Source organism: Oxyura jamaicensis, chromosome 6 (genome assembly GCF_011077185.1).
Source record: "Oxyura jamaicensis isolate SHBP4307 breed ruddy duck chromosome 6, BPBGC_Ojam_1.0, whole genome shotgun sequence".
NCBI lineage: Eukaryota > Metazoa > Chordata > Aves > Anseriformes > Anatidae > Oxyura > Oxyura jamaicensis.
The window spans coordinates 17,895,261-17,919,893 of NC_048898.1; the positions used below are offsets into that span (position 1 = coordinate 17,895,261).

General features: G+C 39.4%; 2 protein-coding genes across 4 annotated transcripts in view; one reads left to right on the top strand and one right to left on the bottom strand.

The window, feature by feature from the left end:
- Positions 1–24,633, top strand: part of MAPK8 (mitogen-activated protein kinase 8) — a 136,003-nt gene that overhangs the window by 24,843 nt on the left and 86,527 nt on the right. The gene's annotated exons all lie outside the window — the stretch shown is intronic.
- FRMPD2 (FERM and PDZ domain containing 2) overlaps positions 1–24,633 on the bottom strand; it is a 73,823-nt gene that overhangs the window by 18,656 nt on the left and 30,534 nt on the right. For 2 of the 3 annotated variants that reach the window (XM_035330256.1, XM_035330253.1), the window contains exons 15-36: positions 24,236–24,421; positions 23,158–23,314; positions 21,211–21,421; positions 20,193–20,296; positions 19,051–19,149; positions 17,892–17,999; positions 17,644–17,760; positions 16,892–17,127; positions 16,227–16,331; positions 14,837–14,930; positions 14,243–14,328; positions 13,823–13,970; positions 12,540–12,754; positions 11,068–11,166; positions 9,604–9,950; positions 6,512–6,806; positions 5,376–5,534; positions 4,557–4,731; positions 3,440–3,650; positions 2,317–2,354; positions 566–652; positions 55–119 (exon numbers count right to left, since the gene is read on the bottom strand). In XM_035330256.1, the coding sequence (XP_035186147.1) occupies positions 55–119; positions 566–652; positions 2,317–2,354; positions 3,440–3,650; positions 4,557–4,731; positions 5,376–5,534; positions 6,512–6,806; positions 9,604–9,950; positions 11,068–11,166; positions 12,540–12,754; positions 13,823–13,970; positions 14,243–14,328; positions 14,837–14,930; positions 16,227–16,331; positions 16,892–17,127; positions 17,644–17,760; positions 17,892–17,999; positions 19,051–19,149; positions 20,193–20,296; positions 21,211–21,421; positions 23,158–23,314; positions 24,236–24,421 (3,342 nt within the window). The remainder of the gene's footprint in view (positions 1–54; positions 120–565; positions 653–2,316; positions 2,355–3,439; positions 3,651–4,556; positions 4,732–5,375; positions 5,535–6,511; positions 6,807–9,603; positions 9,951–11,067; positions 11,167–12,539; positions 12,755–13,822; positions 13,971–14,242; positions 14,329–14,836; positions 14,931–16,226; positions 16,332–16,891; positions 17,128–17,643; positions 17,761–17,891; positions 18,000–19,050; positions 19,150–20,192; positions 20,297–21,210; positions 21,422–23,157; positions 23,315–24,235; positions 24,422–24,633) is intronic. The other variant, XM_035330255.1, reaches the window with a different exon arrangement.

Below are 24,633 nucleotides of genomic sequence, written 5' to 3' on the forward strand. Positions count from 1 at the left end.
TATAGCTCACTTTACTTGATAGACCACCTTGTACTTGATAAAATTGTCACTTGCCTTGCATTCTGGAGGCTCGGGAGTGCTTTGCTGAGTACCACAGTTTGTTTCCTTCAGATGTTTCTCTGTGAAAAACCAGTGACAGTTTTTACTGGTGAAATGTTCTGTAGTATAACACTCAAAATCATAATAGCTAGAGACATAATAAAACATTTCATACCTGATGTGTGAAATAAAAAAAAATCCTGTGTGCTTATGTGTGCTACTTGGTCTGTTATGCTCCTGAAGTGAGCCTTCTGCACGTCAGCCCTGTAGACCTTTGTCCTCCCAGAGAGTAGTTTCCAAAACAAGCTTTAAAATCTGCACATTGCAGGGTCAGAGACACCAGCTGGACAACAGGCTATGTATACACATCTGCTGATGCTCTGAGGGATGTGGTTGTGTTTACGAAGAATTAATAATTCCCAGGTACTTTCAGTACCACCTACCAATTTTTATTATTTATTTATTTATTTATTAAAAGAGGGCACAACATTTTACAAACCCTAGCTGAAAAAATCAAGTTTCTTACCGTGTTGATGTGGTAGTTGCTGTTCTTGGGAGTTCAGGTTTTCATTTGAGAGAGAAATACTGGCTTTTTCTGTCTCAGCAGGTGGCCCTAAAAACATACATGTAGGTTTGTTCTGACAGACCTCCCGCTCAGCTTCATATATCCAAGGGAATGTAAACTCTGTGCTTAGATTATGAAACAAAGCATCAATATCCAGTACTGATGCTGTATGAGGCAGCATGAGACTGTTATTATTGCATGATTAAGTTTGCCAAGTTGTGCAGTGATGTAAATAATTCTTTCATGAACTGCAGGAATATTACATCTCATTTATTGCTATATTTAAAATTGTGACAAGAAGTGGAGATCCGAGTGAGTCATTCCAGACCTGTGGCAGTGATCAGGCAGAGGAAGAAGCAGGGTGTCTTTGTGTCCACAGAGCCAGCAATGCAAGAAGCCAGCGTGTGTTTCTTGACTTCCACACTGCCCTCACTACCCCGCCCCCGCACCCTTTGAGTTTCATTTCACCATATATTGGTAATCTTACTTGTCTTCCACAAAGTACTCTTAAGGTATGAATTATAGAAAATGATACACTCTGTTGTTAGTTGTTGTTTTGTTTCTTAAAAAATGTTCTGTTTCATTTGCAGTTTTAATATCTATTTTTGTAACTAAGAGAATATATAAAATGAAGGCTTGCTTCCTTGTTAGCAAACTGTTACAGATAGATTAAATCTATCAGAGATGATAGCAAATGGAACACCAAACAGCAAATTATTATAGATTCCTAAAGCTCTTTACAAAAGGGAAGAGCCTTATTTTATAATAGAGGCAGAGAATTGTACCACTGTACATCGGTCTGTATGAGAAAGGGATCATAGCTGGTAACTTAATTCTGAAAGTGTCTTGAGAAATCCCATGGAGCCTACAAACGTTACTGAGCACGGATGTGTAATCAAGGTCCTACCAGGATGTGTGTTTACCTTACTTTAGTTGTACCACAGAAACTGAGAGTACACTTAGCTTTACCCATCTCTTGCAGTAAATTCAAAGAAGCTTGTTCTTTAGTAAGTAAAATAAGCTACTTCAGGTTGTAAAAACATACACATGGTAGTTGTCTTGTGTTGGTAGAGTAATAAATCTGTAGCTAAATCTGCCTTGGAACAGACACAACATAGACACGGTAGCTGTCCTTCCCCCTTACTGTGCTGTGGCAGCCTCTGCTTGCTGAGATTCCTTCTAGTGCTAGAGCAGTTCTGGTCAAGCCCCTGTAGTGTGGATGGTCACTGAAGCATGGTGTCAGTTATGGTAATAAACATAGTCCCCTGATAGGAATGCTCCTATATTAAAGGAGCATTTATTATTATAGATACCGGTTTAAAAAGTTGGGCTAAGAAAATTAAGTCATGGCATCATATTAAAGAGTAGCTCAAAACCACTGGAAAACCACATGGAAAATAGTTTTCATCAAAACAGAAGTTGAAATATGAACACAAAATTCCCAATAAATAATAACAAATTTAAAAAATAGAAACTGACTATGCAAATATGGATGAAAATAGAAAAATATTTTTTACAGAGAACTGTGTTTTATTTCTGTCTATAAAGAGCTGTCAGTTTTTCTTCAGACCCTTAGTACGTTAACAAAAATGCTGAATGCCAACTTACAGTCTATTAATAAATGTTCAATGCAATGAGTCAATACCTTATGTTTATTTCCAAAATCAGAAGCAAATGTTAAATTCAACCCCCCAAATATTAGCCTTACTTACTATTTTCTTGCTCTATAGGAACCACTGGATTGCCATTTCTGGAGGCAGAAAAAGTGAAATATGTGAGCCATTAAGAGCTGCATGCTTTGTAAAAGCACATATGAAAACTATTTCTGAAAAAGTCAGTTGTCTAAATTACAGTTCTATGATTTGTTATTCTTAATGGTGTTTTCCTAAAGAGCATTTATATCAATATATGAAATATTAGACAGCCTTTAACAACAAAACATTTTAATTAAATGGGTTTAGAAAAGAAAGAACACGTTACACCATCTGTCCCAGTACAAAACTGCTTTGTGGTATATTTTGAATCAGCTTCAGTTCCCCTAGTTCCCCTCTATGAAGTGGGAGTGATCACTTGTAATTTCCTTTCCCCTTTTTCTGTTTATTTCCTTAGACTGCAGATTCTTAAGATCAGTGTGTGTTGCCTACTAGCTGCTTATACAGCAATAAATATATGGCTGGACTTTCTTCACCTGCTAGCACAGTGCCAGTTAATAAAACACTGATAAGTGTTTCAACTACTTTAAGATTGCTGTGACAGACGCTGTTGCTGAATCCAGTTATCCAACTTAGTAACCCCAAAATATGTGAATGACTGTTTGACTGTAAGATCTTCAGAGGCTATTTCTGTATCCTATGCTTCTGTCAGACTGCAGAACACAAAGCATCTAAAGCACAGTCAAGACCTGTTGAGGGAAATTCTTTACTGCAGGTTATTCATCAACCCTGGGATGATTTTTTTTTTACATGCTGCAGACTAAACACTGTATTTTTAATACCTTTCTAAAATGTTTGGCTGTTGGAAATAACTCAGCTTCCCATCAGAGGTAATTAAAGGATTCACACTGGTGTTTGGATGATGAAGTCGGAACAGTTACAATTCGTGTTGTATGAGTTTACCTATGCTCACATCATTCTGTTAGCTATAATTAGAAGGAGTTAAAATATCTTACTGATGTTGTGCATCAGGTTACACCTTCAGACCTCTGAGCTACAGCATTCTTCCTGTTGTTTGTCTTGGTTTCATTGTTTGACTTGTTGATATAAAATTTAGAAACCTGCTTTAACATTAGGACTGAGATTGAGTACATTCAGATTTCATATGTCGGCTCAGATTTACCTTGTTGCTTTGATTTGGACATTCTGGGTGGCAGCTTCACACACTCTCACCGCATCATCCAGGCTGATGCCCTCAGTCCACAGCCCACAGATGTACAGAATCTGATCTCGTGGCTGCAGACTGCCTTCCACACTGGCAGGGGAGCCAGGCACTATCTCTAGCACATAAATACCTTGTAACTTGCTTCCAGCTCCTCCTGTCAGCTTCAAGCCTAGAACAATGCAGACAAAACATCTTTTGTGACAGCATGTTTTCAATTTCACTGTGAGTGAGGTGAAGCCTGATGGAATAGATGTGGTATTGAAAAATAGGCTGAAGAAAGCACCAACGTTATAAACAGCAGTCTTGCCCCAGTGAGAGAGGGAGAATGAAATGCAATTTGGTGCTAAAAAAAAAAAAAAGATTGAAAAAACTGTAATGGTAATGTCCATCTGTACACTTCAGCTATTCCATAGTGCTTTATTTCACCTGATGTTGAATAACCATTTGAATAAGACTGTGTGGCATAGCAGTAACTCCGTCATTACCAGTCTGTGTAACTGCCTTGCAGTCTTTAGAGTGATGGAGGGTGTGATATCAATCCTCTTTTTCAAACAGGGAATGGAGACACAGGACAACTGAGGAGATACCTTTGTGGTACGAAACTGTGTTGTGCAATGATACTCAAGCAATTTCCAAACAAGCTAGTTTCTGAACTGGGAACAGTTTCTGAACTGGGAACAGGATGCTGTATCTGAGCAAATATAGCTATACTATTTCCTGGGTCTACCCAGCAATAGATATTTATCATTACTGCATTACTACAAACAGCTTCTAATGTTTCTATGTGACATATAAAATATGTGACTGCAGATCTGGCAGAAACTTCATCTGATGGGGTGATAACACAAGGATAATTCTTCCAACAGCTTAATTGGTCTAATAAGAGATATTTATCTTCCCTTTAAGGCCCTGCCCAAAATGAAGTTCTCCATTCCACAGTTGTGTTGATGGAGGAGAGCATAAAGGTGTCAAGGTCACTCCGGATCAAATTGATCCAATACCACCATTGCATATGATTATCATACCACTGCTGTAATCCCTGTCTAAAATAGCATTTGTAGTATTTACTACACACCTAGCTGTCCATTGGCACCTTTTGTGAGAGTAATTTCAGGAATGTCATCTGGCCTAACAGCAGGACATGGATCGCTGCCAGCACGGCCAACCACAAGGTGCAGGTCAGGAGGAGAGTTGTGCAGTAAAGTCAGAGCTTCATTGCATGGTAAAGATGTGACATCGATTCCATTCACCTAAATGACAAACCATTATAGTGATGTCAAAGATCTCGTTGACCATCATTATACTTCTCCCTCCACCCCAAATATTGCATATGAACTTAAATTGGTGTTCACTCTTATATTATTGCTTTGCTGTGGCACTTAATGCCTGTGAATGTAACAGTTACAATTGCGGTTAGATTTTTTTGAACTTTTGGTTTTCTGAATGTACAGTTTTCATACAAAATAGCTTATTTTTCTTGAAACTTGAGGTCTTGTAGCAAAAAGCAAGGAAAACAAGTTTAATGAAACAAATTGAAAATGAACTTTAAAACACATTTTGTTCAAACACTACAAAGGAGCTAATTCCTGTATCCTTTGCGTGCCACCTTTCTTACTACATTAATGCAGCTTATATCACTTAGGAAGCCATTTAGTGTCTCAGACGTATTGCATTACTGCTAGATGATTGTTGTTTTTTGCCTGGTCATACAATCTATTCAGTCTGAATTTTATCCTACTGAAGTCAGCAGAATTATATTTATTATATGATTCATTTGCACTTGCATGCATAAATACGTGATTAGCTAGACCCTACAAAATGAGAAATGCTGAAGTTAAATGACATTGATCTGCAAATACTTTCTCCTCTGTTTAAATTCAAAGGATTACTGTACCATAATGATTCTGTCTCCCCTTCTCAGCCTTCCATCAGACAGGGCAGGCTCATGCAAGATTTCATCAACATACAGACAGTTGTCCACTTTGTTAAGAACCACTGAGAATCCGTAACCATTGTTCTCTGACCTTGTCAAAGTCACAAAGACCTCCATTTCCTATTAAAACAAGCACGAGATATTCCTGATGCAGGCTTTTCAGTTGCTTCATTAACATCTTGCATTTATGCTTTATATGCAAATAGGAATCAGACGCTCAGGTGATATAAATAAGCAGCATACATAAAGATTTCTCTGATCTGTCACTGCAGTGTTCCAGAATTAATTTTACTTGTTTATATCTATCTGATGGAGCTTCATGGTGACTGATTGATAGGGCCCAATAAGGCACAGAATGCCATCCGGGACTAGATTCTGGGCATTTAAAATGTATAAAGAAAGGCATGGAGGCCTCTGAACTGACAAGCATTACAATAGTAGAGTTCAGAAGCTGTTGCTGTTATTGCTATTGCTTTCCCACTAAAGGAAATGGCTGGACCTAAATTTTGTCCTCACTGCTCTCAAATTAGTAGGAATTCAGAGCTCATTAGTGTCAGCAGGAATGCAAGATGTTCGGCTTTTGGCAGGACTGAGCCCTGTATTTTGAATAGTAATTAGTACAGGGATCATAGTTTCTTATCAGGACATTACAGTACTAGCATTGTAACAAAGTGATTTTGCTCATGGGTTTCAAACACAACAAAAAATACAAAGTAGCTGATTCCAATTAATTTTAGGTGTTACAAGAGAACAGGATGGGGCTTAGGCCTTTGTAAACTGGGAATGATGCTGTACAGTGGTGGTAAGTTTAAAAACAAACAAACAACAACAACAAAAAAAACAGTAATATGGCAAGGGGGAGGAAATAGCCTTTAAGGAAATGGTAGAGAGTTGGGCATACTGGGAGGTCTGCTTTTTTTTTTTTTTTTGAAGATTTTGGACATTTAAGAAAAGTGAGAAAAGCCATGTAGGAATAGCATAGGTAATGTGTTAAAAATAATGTTTTTAATAATGCTACATTGTTAAAGCTGTCCTTTCCTTTATATCTATCTATAAGTCATGGTCTGCCTGTTAATACCCAAGTGCCTATCACATACCCTAGTGCAATCCTCCTTTTTGTCCTTCTCTTCCTCGGGTTCCTCCACGTCTTCCCATTCATTGTCACTGCCATGTGTCTCTCTAGCAGGCAGGGATGAGGAGAAAGGGCCACAAACACGTGGCTGTGGTGTCACCAAGGCTGTGGAGAATGTCTCAGAGCTTCCTCCACGTGAAAGTGAGGTCACAGATGTTGAGCTGATGGCGAGATGCTCTTCATCAATAGGGGTTAGAGAGAGAATTTCAGGCATACAGTTTCTGTTTGACACGTCATCATCACCCTTATTAAATACAGGGCTGGAAAATAGAAAAGATTGCAGTGCTGGGATTTTCCTCCATATACGTCATTAGTTGGCCACTGAAAAGTCTACTGCTTATACTCTACCCTATTTTAATTTTAACTGGCATATTTGTTATAGTATTAAATTGCTGTCTAGGTCCTCCTAGTATTAATATAAAGAGGAAGTAATCAATATTTTTACGAAGTTAGTTAAAAGATTAAATATCTTAAAGTTTGCAAAATCTTACTTTCTTTCCTAAAGCATTAGTTAGTACTGTTGTTGTTTCTTGAAAAGGATAGTTGGACAGCTCTTGGACAGCTCCTAGACCATTAATTCTTTCATTTGCCATAAACAATTTAATTAACTTATCTAGTAAGTTGTGTGCACATTGCAAGTCTATTGCAATTTTCATAGGTGCATTTTTCCTTCTTGAAAAGCAACTGTCAGACACATTCATGGCTGCTGCAGTTCTTTCCTTGGTAATTGAAGCCCAGATCATGGACATGAAACAAATGATTCCTGTCTCTTCCTAAAAATAGAAGTCCTGAGTTCTCTTTTGAAGTTTACGTTTATTCTTATGGTGCATGTCTTGCATGAAGTGACAGAATGTCCTCAGTGTTAAGTTCTTGTTTCAAAAGTTGTCTACAGTCAGACGGAAAATATAAAGCAGTACTGAAAGAGGCTTTTTGGGTGGATATAGCTAATAACCTCCAATGGTATTTCTGAAACATTGGCTGAAATAGGGAAGACCTGCAGGCTCATGCTGTATGCACTTAGTCAGGGAAGCAATCTAGCCTGTTAGCTTATATCCCTCTAGGGAGGAAATGAGGAGTTGGACATCTTCGATAGCACAGCAAAGCTGAGAATGAAGCTGGCAGGCTGTGCACTTTAATAGCTGAAAAACAGGTGCTACAATACCGTGAAAGAAGATAGGGATAATTAAAATAAATATTTAAGGAAAACAACAAATGCAGCCTGGGCCTTTCTTTAGGTTAAAGGAAATAAAAGATTAAGTTCAATGGACCTTGCTCGGTGAGAGTGTCACAGAAACTGTCGCCTGCCAGTGAAGTGCTGATTGACCTTCATGGGTACAAAAGGTGTCTGGCAGAGCTACACAGGCTCAAGGCAATGAGCCAGCAGTGGCCTAGTCACAGCACAGCTTCTAGCCCGTCTCTGTGTCACCTTGGGAAATAACATGAGTCTTGATCCTGCAGGCCCGTATACAAGGTCCACTGACATGCTAGACTTAACCTTTGGTGTCTCGGGGACCCCTCCACACAGACTGCCTAGGGGAAAACTGCAGGGTGAAGTTTTTCAAAGTAGTTTTTTCAAAGGTTCGTTTTGTTGGCAATGAGAAGAGTCACAGGAATTTCCCATATGTAATCCTGAGCAGTAAATTGCTTAGAATTTGTATCAGAAGACTTCTACATTAGCATGAAATGTTTTAAGGAATCTAAAGAAAAGAAAGGGGAATCCTTTCATTAATGCTTATTATGTCATTGTATGTATGTACATATATATATGTATATGTACATATAAATAGTTAGCTGGAAGGCTCATTTAAACTGAGATTACACGTAAAATACTATTTCAGATGTATATCTTCTTAAACTTCTCTGGCTGTCTTTTGCAAATGCAGAAGATGAAACTAAATGATACTGAGAATATACAAAACAAAAACATTAATTTCAGAACTTCCTTCTTGGGAAGAATCCATGATTTTCTTGCAATTGATATTTTCCTGCAAGAAACTTAGTTTTCATGAAACTGTATCTCTTGGCAAGTGTGTTTGCTACAGACATATTTCAGCTGGTTTTAATCTTGGAAGTAGAGAAGCATATATGCAAGCAGGAGCTTCACTCATAAGTATGAATGAGGTTTCTTCTCTCATGAGAGAAGAGCTAAAAGTATGAATTGCAGTTATGGTCCCACCAGACCTGCAGTCACCTAGAACTGTGGCTCCCCAGTGACTGGAATCTGTAATTACCTGGTTCTGTGCTTGATGAATGTCAAAAGTAATGAAAAGATTAAAGTGGCTGCATGAAAACTGGAAATGAGTTTCTAGAGAAAATTAACAAATCTGTAAGTTAAAGGTCTCTGATAGACATTTAACTTGTCTTTCCACCAATCTTTTCTGTTCTGGTAATTTATATTATTTTGCACTGGGAAAGATTTTTAAATGGAATGGATAATCTTCTGTGTGCTGTGTGCCAGTGTTGGGTATATCCAAAAGAGTGTAAAAGGAGGCTTGAGTCTGTTCGGACTGTATTTTATTGTATAACTTGTCAGGGCTTCTATCGGCTCCTGAAGACTGGAAAATCATGTTTTGCTCCTTGATCACAGTTTGTCTTCTGAGTGTTTTTTGATTGTTTGTTTGTTTGTTTAGTTTTCTCTGGAAAATTTTGAAATTAAAAGATTTCACAGTAAGAAATGTCTGGTGCCTACTTAAGTCAGCTCTGAGAAAATTGAAGTTGAAAGATCATACAATAAGTAAGAAAGTCTTTGGTTCCTATTGAAGTCAATAAGAGTCTTTTTACTGAGTTCAAAATGCAGCCAGCTTTAGATGAACAGCATAAATGATTACAGTAGTGCAGCACTCAACTGTCTTGCAATGAGGATTTATGCAGAATTCCAGTAAATTGAGAGTAATCAGACAGCAGGTTAGGATTGTCAGAATAAGATGGTAAAACAAAATTTTCAGTAATCAGCAGTGACTAGAAGTAGAGAGCCCCCCATACTTAATGCTAAGCAATTCATTTCAAAATCTTAGGAGCCAAAGGAAAGGCTGCAAAGGAGATTTCAGTATTCCTTACCTTTCAGCACATCCAAGTTCACATGGTGAGTAGCAGTTCTGCTTCACTTCTTCCTCCAGGGAGTGGAACACTTCAGAACTGGCAGCTTCTTGATGAAATTTCCAAAGGTCCTTATAGGAACTTTCCCTAGGAGGTGTATCTTGAGACTCTGCTTCTTGCTCTTCGTAAGTTGAGCTGTCTTGTTCTGGAGGCTCACTGAAATCTGCTACCACTGGAGAATCCAAACAATCTTCAAGGTCTGGAGAGGTGCTACCTCCATCACTGGTAGACTGGTCCGAACTATTTCCTACCTCTGGACTGCCTGGCATCTCTGCCAGAAACTCCTTAACTGGAGATGGTGCTGGAGTCTATCAAAATAACAAAAAGGTTATTATAACTCTTTTTCTCCCGTCTTCTTTCCATTGAGAACCAAGGAAGAATTTAAAGAGGAATTATTAATAAGCATCTTAATGTGGAAATACCAGATGATGACTGGATGATAGTAAAAAATGGAGGGAAGTACTTATTCACTAAATAACTGTTTTGTACTTATGCCTGTCTTCTACATTTTTGAGGAATTCCAGTCAGGGAGCTACTACACAAGTTCCTTTTCCCAATGAATCATCTGCTAGAGGAGACCTCACTTTATTTCTTTTCATATTGTGCCTGAACTTTAGTCTGCATTCTCTTCAGTGTGTAGAGGTGGCTTCCAGATTTGACTCACAAGGGACTAAAGTAATTGGTCAGACCAACTAAATAGTGTCTTGTAGGAGAGTAAGAGGAGCAGGTTTGCTTTCTGGAGACAGTTTTGACAGTCATTTCTGTCTGTCCATGGACATCACTTACAAATCCTTCTGGCATTACAGTAACCTTGAGGCCATTCTGCATGGAGCAAGAATAATGTAAATGCATGCTCATCATAGGAGTACTTGTGCATGTGTCCATGAATTATATTCAAAAGGCATGAATAATAATACTAGCCTTACTGCTGCCTCAACTATTTTTTTTTTCTGCTGATTCTGCTAGCCATTAATAAGAAACTGAATAACTGGTTGGAAACGTGCTTTCACTTAGTTAAGAGGAAAAAGCTCTTTAATTTCCTCCCACTTTGGGGAATAATATAATTGAAACCCACAGATTATAACAGCTGCAGTTGGGAATATCTGCAGTTTCTGGCTGAGCATCTACGAGAACATTTTTAGAAGCAACACCAGCTAGAAGATCTCCTTGGGTATGTGATATTTCACTTCATTGACAGTACTGCAACTCAAAAGTTGTTGCACTGGGATAAACATGTTTCAGATCTGTCAGATTTCTGTTTTGGTTGCAGATAAACTGTAGAGGGTACGTTGCATATGGGAAGGGAAAGGAATGGAAAAGAGTGCCTTGGAGAGAAGGGAAGGTTGCTTTATTCAAGGCTAGATAGAAAATGTAGTAGTGTTTTTCCAGGTTTACAGAAGCAAGTTTACAGAGTCTTTGTCTTACCAGGACACTCTGCTCTATTTCTGGAAGAACACCTTTTGGTGGTCTGCAGAGAAGTAGGGTGACTTCTGGTGGAGCTCCTCTCAACAAGTGCAGGACATCCTAAGCAGGAAGAGGGAATATTAGATTTCTTATGGAATACGTTTTTTTCCCAATCTATAGTACATGTCTTTTTACCAACTGGGATGGGGGATAATTTTTATTGTGACTGCCAAATTCCTAGCATTTGTGCCTCTCAGAAGTGTCTGGAGGCCAGTTATTTTTCTACTCTATGATTATCATGTGTCATGATAATTATCATGGGCCATATTATTTATGTGAATGTGTATCTAAAGTCAAGTCTCTTCTGTTTACAAACAGTTTTTCCACCAACAGGCACATAAGTTTAAATTAATCTTTCCCTGTTCCTGAAGAAAATCAGGGTTTTCAGACAAATAAATTCAAACTGCATGTGACAGGGACACATCTGACAGATCTGTCAATTATATCAGTATAGCTCCATAGACTGCCACGCTGACTCTAACCAATGGAAGATTTTCCCAGAGCCCTTCCTCAGAATAACATCTGTCCAGTGGCATCTGTCTTTCAGCTATAATGGGATTTGAAATACTTCATCGGGGGAGAAATGTGGGGGTTGGGGGAGGGGGAAAAAACTCCCTATCTGCTCCTCTGCAGAAACTGAGTAAAAAGACTGTACACCAGCAAGCAAGATGGTACTGGCAAAAGACAGACTTCTCCAAGCCAAAACTAAAACATGAAGTACAATTACAGCCTCCCTGAGGATTTACCACACCTTGTCTTTTGCCTTAGCCATTTAATGATACAAATGACATGTAAGTAGGAAAATTGTGTGATGTTCTCATAATTTCTGTTCATAACCAATCACGCCTATTCAATGTATATTTATATACAGCAGTCGGTATCAGGAACTTTCATAAGATTACAAAGGAAAAAAATAAATTTGCATGTAGTCCTTTATTACTATTTAATTTCATAACACTATAGAATTCCTCATTCCAGCCCTCCCCAAAAATAAAAAAATAAAATTAAAAAAACAACAACAACAAAAAAAACTTGCCCTAGGCTTACCTCACCTGGTGGAGATTAGAATCTGGGGCATGGTATTTAGCGTGTTATGAAACACAAATGACCACAGGGAAAAATGTTTCAATTATGCATAAAAGCAACAAAGACTAATTAAAAACTGTTGTTCATCTAACAATACATTTTGGGTGTCAGGAGTGGAAAGTTAAAAATTAAATAGCACAAGAAATTATATGTAACAATTCTGTTATGAAGGGAATTCTCCATAAGAATTTTAGAGAAGACTCCCACATTGACTTTGATTTCTTTGTATGCAAGTTCTGATCCCCTCTGGTGATAATTAAGTTTAAATGCAGTTTCATCCCATTGTCTTTATTATCACGTTACCCACCAGGAGGCCCAGTGGGCAACATGCTAGTAGTGCCTGGTACCTGATACAAGAGTCCTTGAGTAGGTGTCCCATTCACAGCTAAAATGATGTCTCCAACTTCAATTTCTCCATTCGCTTCAGCTGGCTGCCCTGGAAACAGTCTTTTGATCCTGACAATAGCTCTTCCGAGGTGTTCACAACCATCTCCTTCCATTTGCAGAACACTAAAGCCAAGGCCTCCAGAATTCTTTGTCAATTTGACTTCAAATATATTGTCTGTTCAAAGGAGGGATTGGACAAAGAGTAGGCTCAGTGGCATATGTACCCCTTAAGGAACTGGTATTTATTATGTTCTCTGCAGACCATTTTCCTGTGTTCTGCAGAGATAGATCTAGTGATACTAATGACAGAAGATGATTTTACTGTTCCTTTAATTTGCATGAGCCCTAGAATTCAGATGGGCAGACTGGTAAAAACTGGTCACTGTTCTACCATGTGTTCACAGGTTTTATGCTATGTGGTACAAGCCTACAAAGGAAGAAGCCATTTGTACCAAGACCAAAAGTTTCACATACTATCTTTTTCTGACATTCTTCTGTAAATGTTGGGTAGGTCTTACTATTCTGTAGCTGTCTGGTGTTAGTTCAGGTGCTGCACAAACCAGCATAAGCTAGAATCAGAGCTACTGTATTTTCGAGACAAGATCAAGAGACCAACCATCTCCCAAATACCATACTTGCAGTTGAACCTCATTCTCCTTGGGACAGTGTAGAGAAACAACTGTCCCATGGGAGAGTGCAGTGCAGACTTGGTGGTTATGGGACAGCTTCACAGCAAGAGGGGGTATCTATTTGTTGGATAAATAGAATGAAAATGATCTCTGAATCTTCTGCTTTGATGAAAAAAGTGATGGCAGTCTCCAGTCCTGGCTGTGGGGCAGCAGCTCACCCTAGCTTCGTCACTGACACAGCATCAGCAGGAGTGCCAACCAAGCTGCCTTTGGGTAGCAGACTAGTGACATCGGCACAGCTGCTTCCTGCCCAAGAGTGCTGTGAGTACAGACGGGGATGTCCCCTGCCAACCCCATCTCATGAAGGCTGAGAGGTGCAGTACTTATGCCTAGGATAAATTCAACTATATGTAGCAACTGTAGCTCTAAGCATATCAGATTTTTTTTTTTCAGAAACATTTTTGATAGTGTTTTTAATGCTACACATTTTTTGCTTGGTGTGCAGTTTTTCTCCCAACCCACAGAAATTTCATAGAAGTATTTTGGTTCGTTCCTTTCTTGTACATCCTAAGTAGCCACAGAAAGTCACCCTGAGTTCCTTTGTTCTCTCTCACCATCTGTCACAAAGCAGTAGTCCTTGGTACCATCTGTGAAGGATGTTGCTACAGAAACAACTGCACATTGGTCTTCCTTTCTGTCATTAGCACTCAGGCATTGCTCTTCCGGTGGGTGGTGTCCCCTTTCTAGAACCAGCTTGGCAATCTAAAAAAATGATGAACAGTTCCCATTTACACAGTACACAGTGAACCCACAGTCTCAGGGGAGGGAAAGAAAATGTTTCTTTTGGCCCCGTTTTGCTGCTGTGCTTCATAGTAAATACAGTTTACAGAATGATAGAATCTCAGAATGGTTTGGGTTGAAAGGCCCACCTTAAAGCCCACCTAATTCCAAAGCCCCTGCCGTCGGCAGGGACACCTCCCACTAGAACAGGTTGTATGACTGGTCATCTCATTTTGCTCCTCTGTTACACAAACCTGGCCAGATTTCTTAAGGTTTTCCACAGCCTGCTTGTGAGTGAGGCCACAGAGGCTGATTCCATCTACTTCCAGCAGACGATCACCTGAGGAAAAAAAATATAAAGTAAGGGGGGGAGGGATGTCAGATTGCTTTGATGATACAAGTTGGACATAAAACTTGAGGCTACCCATGTTGCATTATTTCTTCATGCTTACATGTTTCAAATCACATTACTTTGCTTGAAAGCAATGCTGTTTATTTTATAGTATTCTATAACTAATGCTTCAAACACACCAATTTGCAGGGTATTCTGGAAACTAATGCAGTGATAGCATCTGCTTATCACAACAACACAGAAAGTAAGTGTCTGAGAGTCAGTGCCCTGGTGTGCAGCTACAGAGGAAAGCTGTGCAGTGCTGGTATGAGACTCCTGGTTTTTCAGTGGAATATCAACATATAAACTACAGTGGAAGGCTGAGGAATGAGGGACTGCATATAATGTTTTGTAGCTGTATGACCTTCAATCCCAAACATGTTTCATTATCATGTAGCAAGAAATCCACACAAAAGTCAAATTCTGCAGCCCAGAGTTTTATTGCCAGACTTGTTACCTATCTTTATTTGTCCGTCTTTATCTGCTGGTCCCCTGGGAATGATTGACTTCACATATATCCCACCAAGAGGCACACTAGTGTTAATTCCACCCTGCAAAACATACATGCACAGATTAGCGTGGAGTCTTCACATGTTCTTCACTTTATAAAAATCAAAGCAACTTATGTATGCATTGCAAAGAAACTGCTTCAGAAATTTCACTTAAAAATATATAGGAAAAAAGGAAGAGTATGTTACTCCAATGTTCCATCTAGTTGTAATATACTTCTCTAGGCAGTAATTGTACCATAGTTTCTCAGGAAAATGCAATGTGTATATGGCTATATAAAAACATTTACTAAATGTTCAGATCTTTTTCCTGTGCTAATGTAAAGATCTGGTTACATCTTTCAGTCAGTCTCTAGCCCAGCTTCCAAACTTTGCAATATGTATTCAGCAGCTATTGGTCTTTCAGACAATATATAAAGCTTGGACCTGACCTTGTGCAGCCAGAGGAACTCCATATTAAGCTAAGAATCACGTTGTGTCCAGCTACGTCCTCTGGACAATTTCAGATGACAAAGCAGCTCTCCATTTCTACTGCAAACTATGAAATGGCTGTTGCTTCCTGCTCCATTTCAGTCAGGATTATCAACATACCTCAGCGTGAAGGAGTAAATTCAATCTTGATAGACAGAACAAGGAATACGTTTTACAAATGTGACACATGAAGTTTTCACTCTTGCCTTCTCTGCTCTTCTGAATATATGGAGAACTGTATTTTTGTACATTTGGAAATAAAGTTGGCCAGGGTCCTTTCTCTGGCCTTTAGAGTAAGAAGCATGGCTTGTCTCGAGTTCATGAAACTCAATTTTCATCCCTCCAGCATGGGATGACTGGTTTTGGCCAGTCTTATCTCCTGCACAGGCCAAAGCCCTACTGGGGAGCTTGTCAACACTCTGTGGTCCTGTGTGACTTGCTTGCATAGACACAGCCTTTGAGTTTCAGGAGCCCTAGGGGAAAACCAGTCATGATCTGGGGAATGCTTGGCATCGCTGCATTTTCTAGAGGCTTATGCTGTATCCCTCCCTGACAGAACTCTGCTTTCAGTGGTAGGTCTTTTTTTCAAATTGAGCAAGGATGAAAAGGACTTGTACCACCATGGGCTTTATGCTGGGACACATCTTTCACAGATTCTGTGGGCAAGAACAGGGGAATGAGCCGAGCCAGTACTATACCCTTTCTCTGTCACTCAGTTGAATACTTAGGTTTGAAATGTGCCATGCTACCAGTTTTTCTTTATCGACCTATCTTCTACCTTTGCTGCACATGAATACACTTTCCTACATGTTTCTTGGTTACGTGACAGTTTGAAGGACACACTGAAAGATTAACAGTAACACTTGCAGTCACACTGATTCCAAAAGTCCCATCTTCTTTAACAAGCTCCACGGTATAGATTTCATTGGAGACGGTTTCAGCTGGATGTGGTAAGTGTGAAGAATCAGCTTCCTGTCTCAAAAAATAAACACTAATGAGACTACTGCATCTCAGGAAAATAAATAAATAAATAAAATTAAAGGAGAGGATGGTTTTCCAGAAGACATAAAGGTTTTGATCCTGCTGTCACTGTAAGCCTGGAGTGGTAGCATTTGTATCCCTGACATTATTTCAGGCATACACTGTTACTCAAAAAATAATCCATCTAAATTTGCCTAAAATGAGCATAGATAGGGAGGCTGCTTAACAGAAGAAAAATAGACACAAAATGTGGGTGGTTGAAAACTTTAAGAGATTGCAAGAAAATAATCAAAATTTTGTAGTTCACTGGAAAAAGGAAGACAACTTTTAATAACACTTTGTAGAACAGTTTCTCCATTTTTTCACTCATTCTAGACATGTATCATTTTTACATTTTCAATGTAATTTAACAAGCAACATCTTCCAAGGTTTTCTTCCTTCTTTCCTCATTCTTTGATTTATCAGTTACTTTCCATTCTTATTATATCTGGCATGTTGTTAAGACACATGCTGGGCATCATGCTACTGTACAACACCACAATCTCAGTTACCTCCACATCCGGACTATCAGATGAAAGAACTGGAATCCTGGGGCCCAATTTTGGTGCTAAACTCCAGGAAAGAGCCTTCTCAAGTTCGTCTATATTTGGGTCCTTTTCTTTGGGGAGAGCTGTATGACAATCTTGAATCTTTTTTCTGCCACTGTCTACACAAGAGATTTCAGATCCACTAGTGCTGTTTCCCCTTGATAGACTCTTTTCTTCATTTAATCCTTCTTCGTATATGTCTGCAAAACCACACCAAAATTAAACATTGATGAATGCAAACAGTAAGTAAACTTGAAAGCCGATATTACTGTATATCACCACAGGAGGACAAAACAGCTTACTAAATCAACTGGTTGTGCAATCATGTCTGTAAAATGAGTTAGCCATTGCAAAATGGAGCACTGCTACTATAAGTATGGAGAAAAGTATTTACTTCATCACTGCAGAGAACTATGACAATGATTCTGATTCAAGGTTGGGATGTAGAACTAATTCTGTCACAGAAAGAAATGCTGAAATTCCCTTGGTATTTAGCAGTGAAGAATAAAACCCATAATGGACTGGATTTTTTCATACTGACTGTAGAACAGAGATCTCATGACAGCCACTAGAATGATTTTCACTGCTAACCTGTGGTTATTATAACTGGCACTGAGTGCCAAGAAGGTGCTGCAACATCTCAGAGCCTAATAAATACCAGTGTCCTGAGTTAATTGCTAGCATTCCATAGCCAGCAAAGATGTTTTCCTTTATACCTTTGGGTTGAGAGATGATCAGCTCCACTTCATCAGGAGAATTCTGTATAATTTTAACTGCAGTATTGAACGAAACACCTTCGAGACTAATATTATTCACAGAAATGAGTCGTCCCCCTTAAAAAAAAAAAAAAAGGATAAAAACGATAAAAACAAGACGATGCACATCACGATAGGGAAATAAGTTAAGTAGTTAACTTTAATCCATGAGAGTATTTTGATTCTAATTAAAAACTAAGGACAGTGACCTGGTTTGATATTTCCAGCTCTGTCTGCAGGTCCCCCAGGGATAATTGAAGCGATAAAGATACCGAGGTCTAATTTTCCTACATTTTCTCCTCCAATAATTACAAAACCTGCAAAAAATGAGATAGCGTGAGAATGCAGACAGTGGCAATGTTCGAAAAGATGAACCTTAGGAGCACAAAAGGCTCTTATTCCAATGGCAGAAGTTTTTTGCAAATTCTGGAGAATGGTTCATCAAGATCCTGATTTGAGAGAGCTTTAAACTCATACTATAATTTCAGCATGCTGGTGACTCCGTTGGCTGTTATTTTAATACAATTTCTCAATAAGAGTATTTTTCTGGCTTGGGAGTTTAAAAGATTCCAACTGCTTTCTTATAAGAGTCATAAGCTATGGGGACCTTAGTATTCAACATCCACAGGAGGAATATGGTGTAAAAGCTCATTAGATACATTAGAACATTGTTTTACATCGTGTGGTCTAGGACCCCTGTGAAGGGCAATGTAAACTTCTAATGGGTATATAAGAGGCATGTAAGAAAAGTAAATCTATTGTCAAGTAATTTAATTTCATTATCCTGGCTTAGAATATTCTGCAACATGCAGAATTCTCACTGGTAGAACAGTTGGGTTGGGAATCAAACATGCCACACAAACCTGCACTATTTAGAAATCTGATAATAGATAGCATTAATGGTCAGCCATGGGACCTGATGGTCCTCTGAACTCATCCACTAGAAGAGGATACACTGTGATAGTGTATTATGTAACAAAAATGTTATCCAAATAAGAATCCAGAAGTCAGGAAACATTCATGTTAGGCTTGTGTATGCATTTTGCACCCACACAGGCAATATGTGAAGGGTTTGCAGAATATCATATCTTGCCGTTCCTTTCATTCTACTTTTAACATTTGGTCCCCTTGATCTCTGACACTAGTTAATCCTGTGAAAAAAAAATTTGGCCTTAATTTATGCACTTAGTCCTTTTAAGTCTCTGAAATATTAAGACCTTTGCAAAGACTGGCAGTTTTATTCTATAAAGAGAATAAGTGAGGTGAAGAAGTTTACAATCTTGCTCAGCTTGAGTCAGCAAGCATAAGTGTTTGCACCAGAATCTGACAGTCCCAGTAACAAATATAACACCCATGTTCCTTACTTACCAAAGCCATTCTTAGGGTCACGTTTTAGGCCAACACAAATGATTTCTCTCTCTAGACCGCTTAGTAAAACTTCTTTTTGGATGGCTGGTGATCCAGGTGCTGCAGAAACAAAACAGCTAGAATAAATGCAGATGAGTGCAAGGAGATGGGCAACTCAAGTAACATGCAAAAATGGGGCTTCAAAAATTAAATATATTTCTGTCCTTGTTTTCATTATGTCTGAATCAATATAAGTCAGGAAGGAAGCTTAAACAAGTGTTTCAAAATTTGCATTGCTTAGAACAGAATACATGTAGAACAGGGAGGCAGAGTAACTGCTCTTCCTATAATGCTCCTTTCTGGGTAAGTACACATTTATCTGCAGCATTTTGGTTAAGATAACTAAAAAATCAGGCATGTAGCACCCATTGAATGTGAGAGAGATTTGGACACAAAAATTACTATGGATTCCTTTGGAAACTCTAGCCTTAGGTCCTGTGGGCTCAACAGAGCCCTTTTGGCTCTGTAGGTGCAATTCAGTCAGCACCAAGTGTGATGATGGCTTGTGTAGCGTTAACAATACTTAACATTGTGCAATTGCTTAAAATACAGTTCTAATTTAAAAATGGACTAGCCGAATAATCACAACTTTGTGTTCCATATGTCTGCTCCCTTTGTGCATGTGATACGGACCGCTGGCTTCTGTAAGAAAATTAGGTGCCTTGTGCTTCTTTTTCCAGTTAGTTTTGTCATGCAAACACAAGAACAAAGGAAGGACCTGGAGCCTGTTTTGTCTTGTGCACTATTTATTGTTTAGTACATCTCAGTTGCAAACCAAACAATGACCTCCAAGCATAGGCACATTGCCCCATGTGAAAGTCCTGGGTGTGCTGAACTATTTCAGTAAAAAAGAAAATATTTTTATTTTATTTGGCATGAATGATATAATAATTTGATAATCGAGTCCCTTAACGCTCATCCTGATGGAAAGGAGGAGTGAAAGGGAAGAAAACAGCTTGCCATGCTAAGTCCTGGGTTAATTTGCACGGCAAGAAGTGCAAAAGGTTATTCTTTAATTTGTAAATAGATGATGTTTCGGTCTCCTGCTATTGAAACCATACATATGTAAGAGTACTGTCTCTCTTTATGATTATCATACTCACCACTGACTGTGTTCTGAGTTGAGTGGATAGAAAGGTAGTCATAACTCCTTTGCTTTCCATTCAAATTGATGTGCATTTCTGACTGAGATAGCCCTGATGTGGATCTGCATGGCAGAAAATGAATACTGCATTACAGTAACCAATCAACAGTGGTATTTCGCACGCTTCACTTTCATTAGTCTGCCAGATCCAAGTTGGGAATACACACGTTTATAGCCTTTCAACCGGTATTCTGATTGCTGGGCCACATTTCACTGTAGGGGAGAGGTAGTTTATCCTTGCCAGCATTTGCTTCCAAGTAACAGCTGCCATTAGACCACTCACATCACAAATGATTTTCCCCTGTGTTTTTTTTTTCTGAGCTGAGTGCAGGCAGCAGGGAAACACAGCATAGCCTCAGCATGATTCATTAGCTCTGCTGTTCATTCAGACAAAACCGTGTCTGAAAGTTTTCCTGGTAGTTCCCAATCTTCTTGGCTCTGTTCTAATTCTTAGTATTCCAAAAGGCAGTAGAATTCATCAAAAGCCTTGAAATGGTGTGCAGCAATAGTAACTGCTTCCACGGGTGTGAAAAGGGAGATGCTCTTATGCTGTTCTCTGTGATTTGCACCTTTAGTCATGGAGGAAATTTTTAGATGAGACCTGCTCAAAAACAACTTCCACTGTGCATTCAGTTCACCTACTGCAACTTCCAGAGAAGACGCACATATTAAAGATTTTACTTTCATTCTCGCTTATTTTTCTTTCTCTATATCCCAGTAAGTGGTTAATTCCTGAGCCTGGTACTAATTTAAATGCCAATCTTTTTCAAGGTCTTATCTGTGAGGTTTTTAGCTTCCTGCCTGTGTTTACACTATTGTTGACACAAAGGAACCCTGGTCCTGGTGGGGACTTCTGGTGTGACCACAACAAATACTGCAAAATAAAAGCCTGTCTTACATCTACTGCAGAGGTTTGCAATGATGTTGTGTATGACTGAGTGTTCTTCCACAGGTTTAGAGGAAAAATGTAAACCTACCTGGCAAGATTGCTTTTGTCTCTAGTCCTGTTGCCGGTTTCCACACTGAGGTTATCACAAGACTTGCTCATCATCCCAGCAGAAAGGTTTTCCAGGTTTGCCCCATACAGCACATTCTCTGAACGAGACAGTCTCTGAATCAGGGCAAGGTGTTCATGCTGAGCTGCATATGCAGAGTTTGATTTGTCTATTTCCATAAATTTACTTTCATCTGAATAAGAAGGCAAATAGGAGAGGAGAGAAAGATAAGTCCTCTGACATTATCCCATCTTTTTAAGCTGTTTCTGTCTAATCTTTTGAACATGCCAGAAAAAAGATTGACCTCACAGATATATTTGTTCTGCTATCCTTGGGGATATCCAGGCCTAGGAGTGCGTGAAAAGAGTTTTCAATCAATTTCTCTCATAGGTAGTATACACTGTATGTAGATGTCATTTCTGTGAATCATACTACAAATTCACTTTCCACGAAGACATATAAAATGTACAGCCCTGTATAATTTAAACCTGAGTATCTCTATAAATTGCATGTTGTAAAAGTTCAGGGTATGGAGAAAGCTGTCTGTCAGAAACTGAATCACCAGGCTGGTAGTTTTCCATCCTCCACAGGCCCACCACTGTGTCTGAGAAGAGAGGAGCACTACTAACACTGCTCTCCTGAGATCAGAAATGAGCCAGGAATCAATCCCGCTCTGCCCTGAGGGATTTACACAAGTGAAGTTGAGTGGGAGATGATCTTTGTGGTAATGCATGGTATCCAATTTTCCACCTCTGTGTGAAATCTGCTATTTAATGATGTCTGGGCTCTGCAATTTACAAATCTATTTTCAGGGTAATAAAAGATTTTATTTCTCTGAAACAACATAATGCTGGAGAGGGCACTGATGATTTACTTAGGTTCTCAGTTGATGGGCAGGAGTACCCCTAGGAGGGGACTTGAAGAAGAGAGGGACGGCAGGCAATTGGAGGCACGTCTGAAAATAAAACAAGAACCCAGTGTGGTGCAGGCTAGCACAAATACAGGCTTTCATTCTGCCTGTACGTGCCAGCTGACCTCCCATGCCTTTCCTAACAAATACTACCCTGAATGCAATTTTCTGCAATGCTACTCTGCAGCATTAAACCCAGGCTCCCTCATCCCTCAGTGACTTTGATCAGCGGCATTTGTGGAGGCGTCAGGGCTTCACTGTCAGGGCCTCCCTGTCAGGGCCTCGCTGCTGTGGTGTTAGCGCGGCCTGAGCGTTGCCATGGTGACTCCAGAGAGGGATGATGGCTAGCAGGGCTCCAAGAGACTGCGGCACATGCATCTGAGCAGGGCAGGTGGAAGAGCTTCCCTCATGCAGAAACAGCCTTATAATCTCCTGCAGACTCCCTGCGGTGGCAGAGGCAGCATTTTGAGCTGCTGTCTGTCACTGCCTCCACGGAGCCTGCTTTTCTGGGACAGCAGCACACACAACCTCAGAAGCAGAGTCACACAGCTCGTATAAGGCTGGCTTGTTTCAGGGGTGTGAGGAGCTTGTAACCGGGACCTTGGTTATAATTTCCTTAGCTCTCAATCATTTTGTTCTATTTGGAACTATATAGTAATTTGCATCAAGAAATATTACTGCAGGCAAACAAACAAGCAAAAGTCTTGTGGTTTCCTGAAGGGAAGTTTAGTCGTGCTTTTCTTTAAACTGAGTTTATCTATGTAGTTATTCTCAGCAGAGTACCCAGTACCCCTCTCCACTCACATCTGCTCACTGAGACTGACACACCTCTAGCTTCTGCGAAGTAAAAGACATTATTTAGCTCTGCAAATGAGAAACTGAAGCACAGCAAAGCTGCTGTGGAGGTTCTGATTCTCCGCTTAGCTAAAGCACCTTTCCCTTCCTTTGAATTCTTTTCTCCCCTATAAAGCTTAACCTTGTCTCGTGGCTTGTACAATGAAATTGCATTTATCGCTCACCTGATGAAGTTTGATGAAGTTGCCTCGAGTTCATCTGTGCATTGAATTTGTGTTGGGCTGAGCAGAGGTCCAGTAGATATTTACATGTCTTTGCTGTATCAGTAATGAATGTGTGTTTCTTGCCACTGAAGCTACTTTCAATCATGAATTTTTTTCGCTAAAGGAAAAAAAAAGAGCACAGCTTGCTTCAGGTAACAAATCAGTCATTATACTGAGCCACTGAAAGTTCATTTGTATAATCTTGTTGGTTTGTCTAGATGTATTTATGCCTTGCTACATCCTTTGTGGTTGCAGTAAATGCCCATTGTAAATTGAACAGTTGTGAGTGAGGTGTTTGTCATTTGGATCATAACTGCCCTGCGCTGAATGTCAAAAGCCTTTGGACATTGACTGCATCGGGACCAGGTTGATAGGCTTGGCAAAATTTGGCCCTACAGATGTTAAAGTGCTTAAGCCATCTGAATATGAAAATCAAAATATCTTCAAGGATTGGAAAGACCATTTTGGGAGAGTAAACAGGTTGGGAGATGTGTCATAAAGATTGACACCTACAGTGCATAGTGATACATTGATACACCTCTGGTGGCAGTATGCAATTTAGAAAGGGGTCATAATCTTGTCAGCAATACTGGTTTAACAGACATAAATATACTAAGAGATGAGAATGCAAAAAGTGAGGTCTGAAAAGAGGAAGGCATGATCCTGTGACCTGATACATCAGGAAAGGAAAATGAAAGAAAAGAGAGAGAGGTAAAGATGATAGGGGAATGAATAAGGAATATGCTCTAAAGAGGTTTGACATCATTCCTGTAGTAGTCAACACGAGCTTATTCAGTTCTGTAGTAATTGACTTCAATCTTGGCAAAAAGAAAAAAGACAGAACAAAACCTCACTAAGACTTGGCTATCCTGAGATCCACATCCAGATCCTGCTTTGATTTTCAACTGGTTTCCAAAAGGGCATGTCTGTACAGAATGAATCTAATCCTGCTTCTGAAAGCAGTAAGTTTATCAAAGTGCCAGGCAGAAGGGGAGTAAAATAGTAGGGTGGAGAAGAGGTTCACTCAGTTGCAACTCACATGAGCTGAAATTCTTTCTGTTTCACGCCACTGGAATCTTAAACTGGCAATTCTTGTGTGATTTTTGACCTCATATACAATGATGCCTTTGGCACAGATTCCCAGGATGATATCCCCTCCTGCTCCTTTCTTCTCTTGGGACACACGATAGAATAGCACTCCATATTCAGGAAGCTGCTGAGTCACCTAAAAAAAAAAAAAAAGCACTTATCATGCATTTTTCAAAAAGAGGCATGGGGAAAAAAGGTAGGTAGGTGGGAGGGGAAATGGTTTAGAGTGCCTTTACAGAATATTCTTTCACTCAGTTAAGAAACCCTTGGAAACCCTCACCAAGTTTTCATACCTACTGCATCACAGAATCAACCCCTGACTTCGGTATGTTATAGCAGATACTTTTT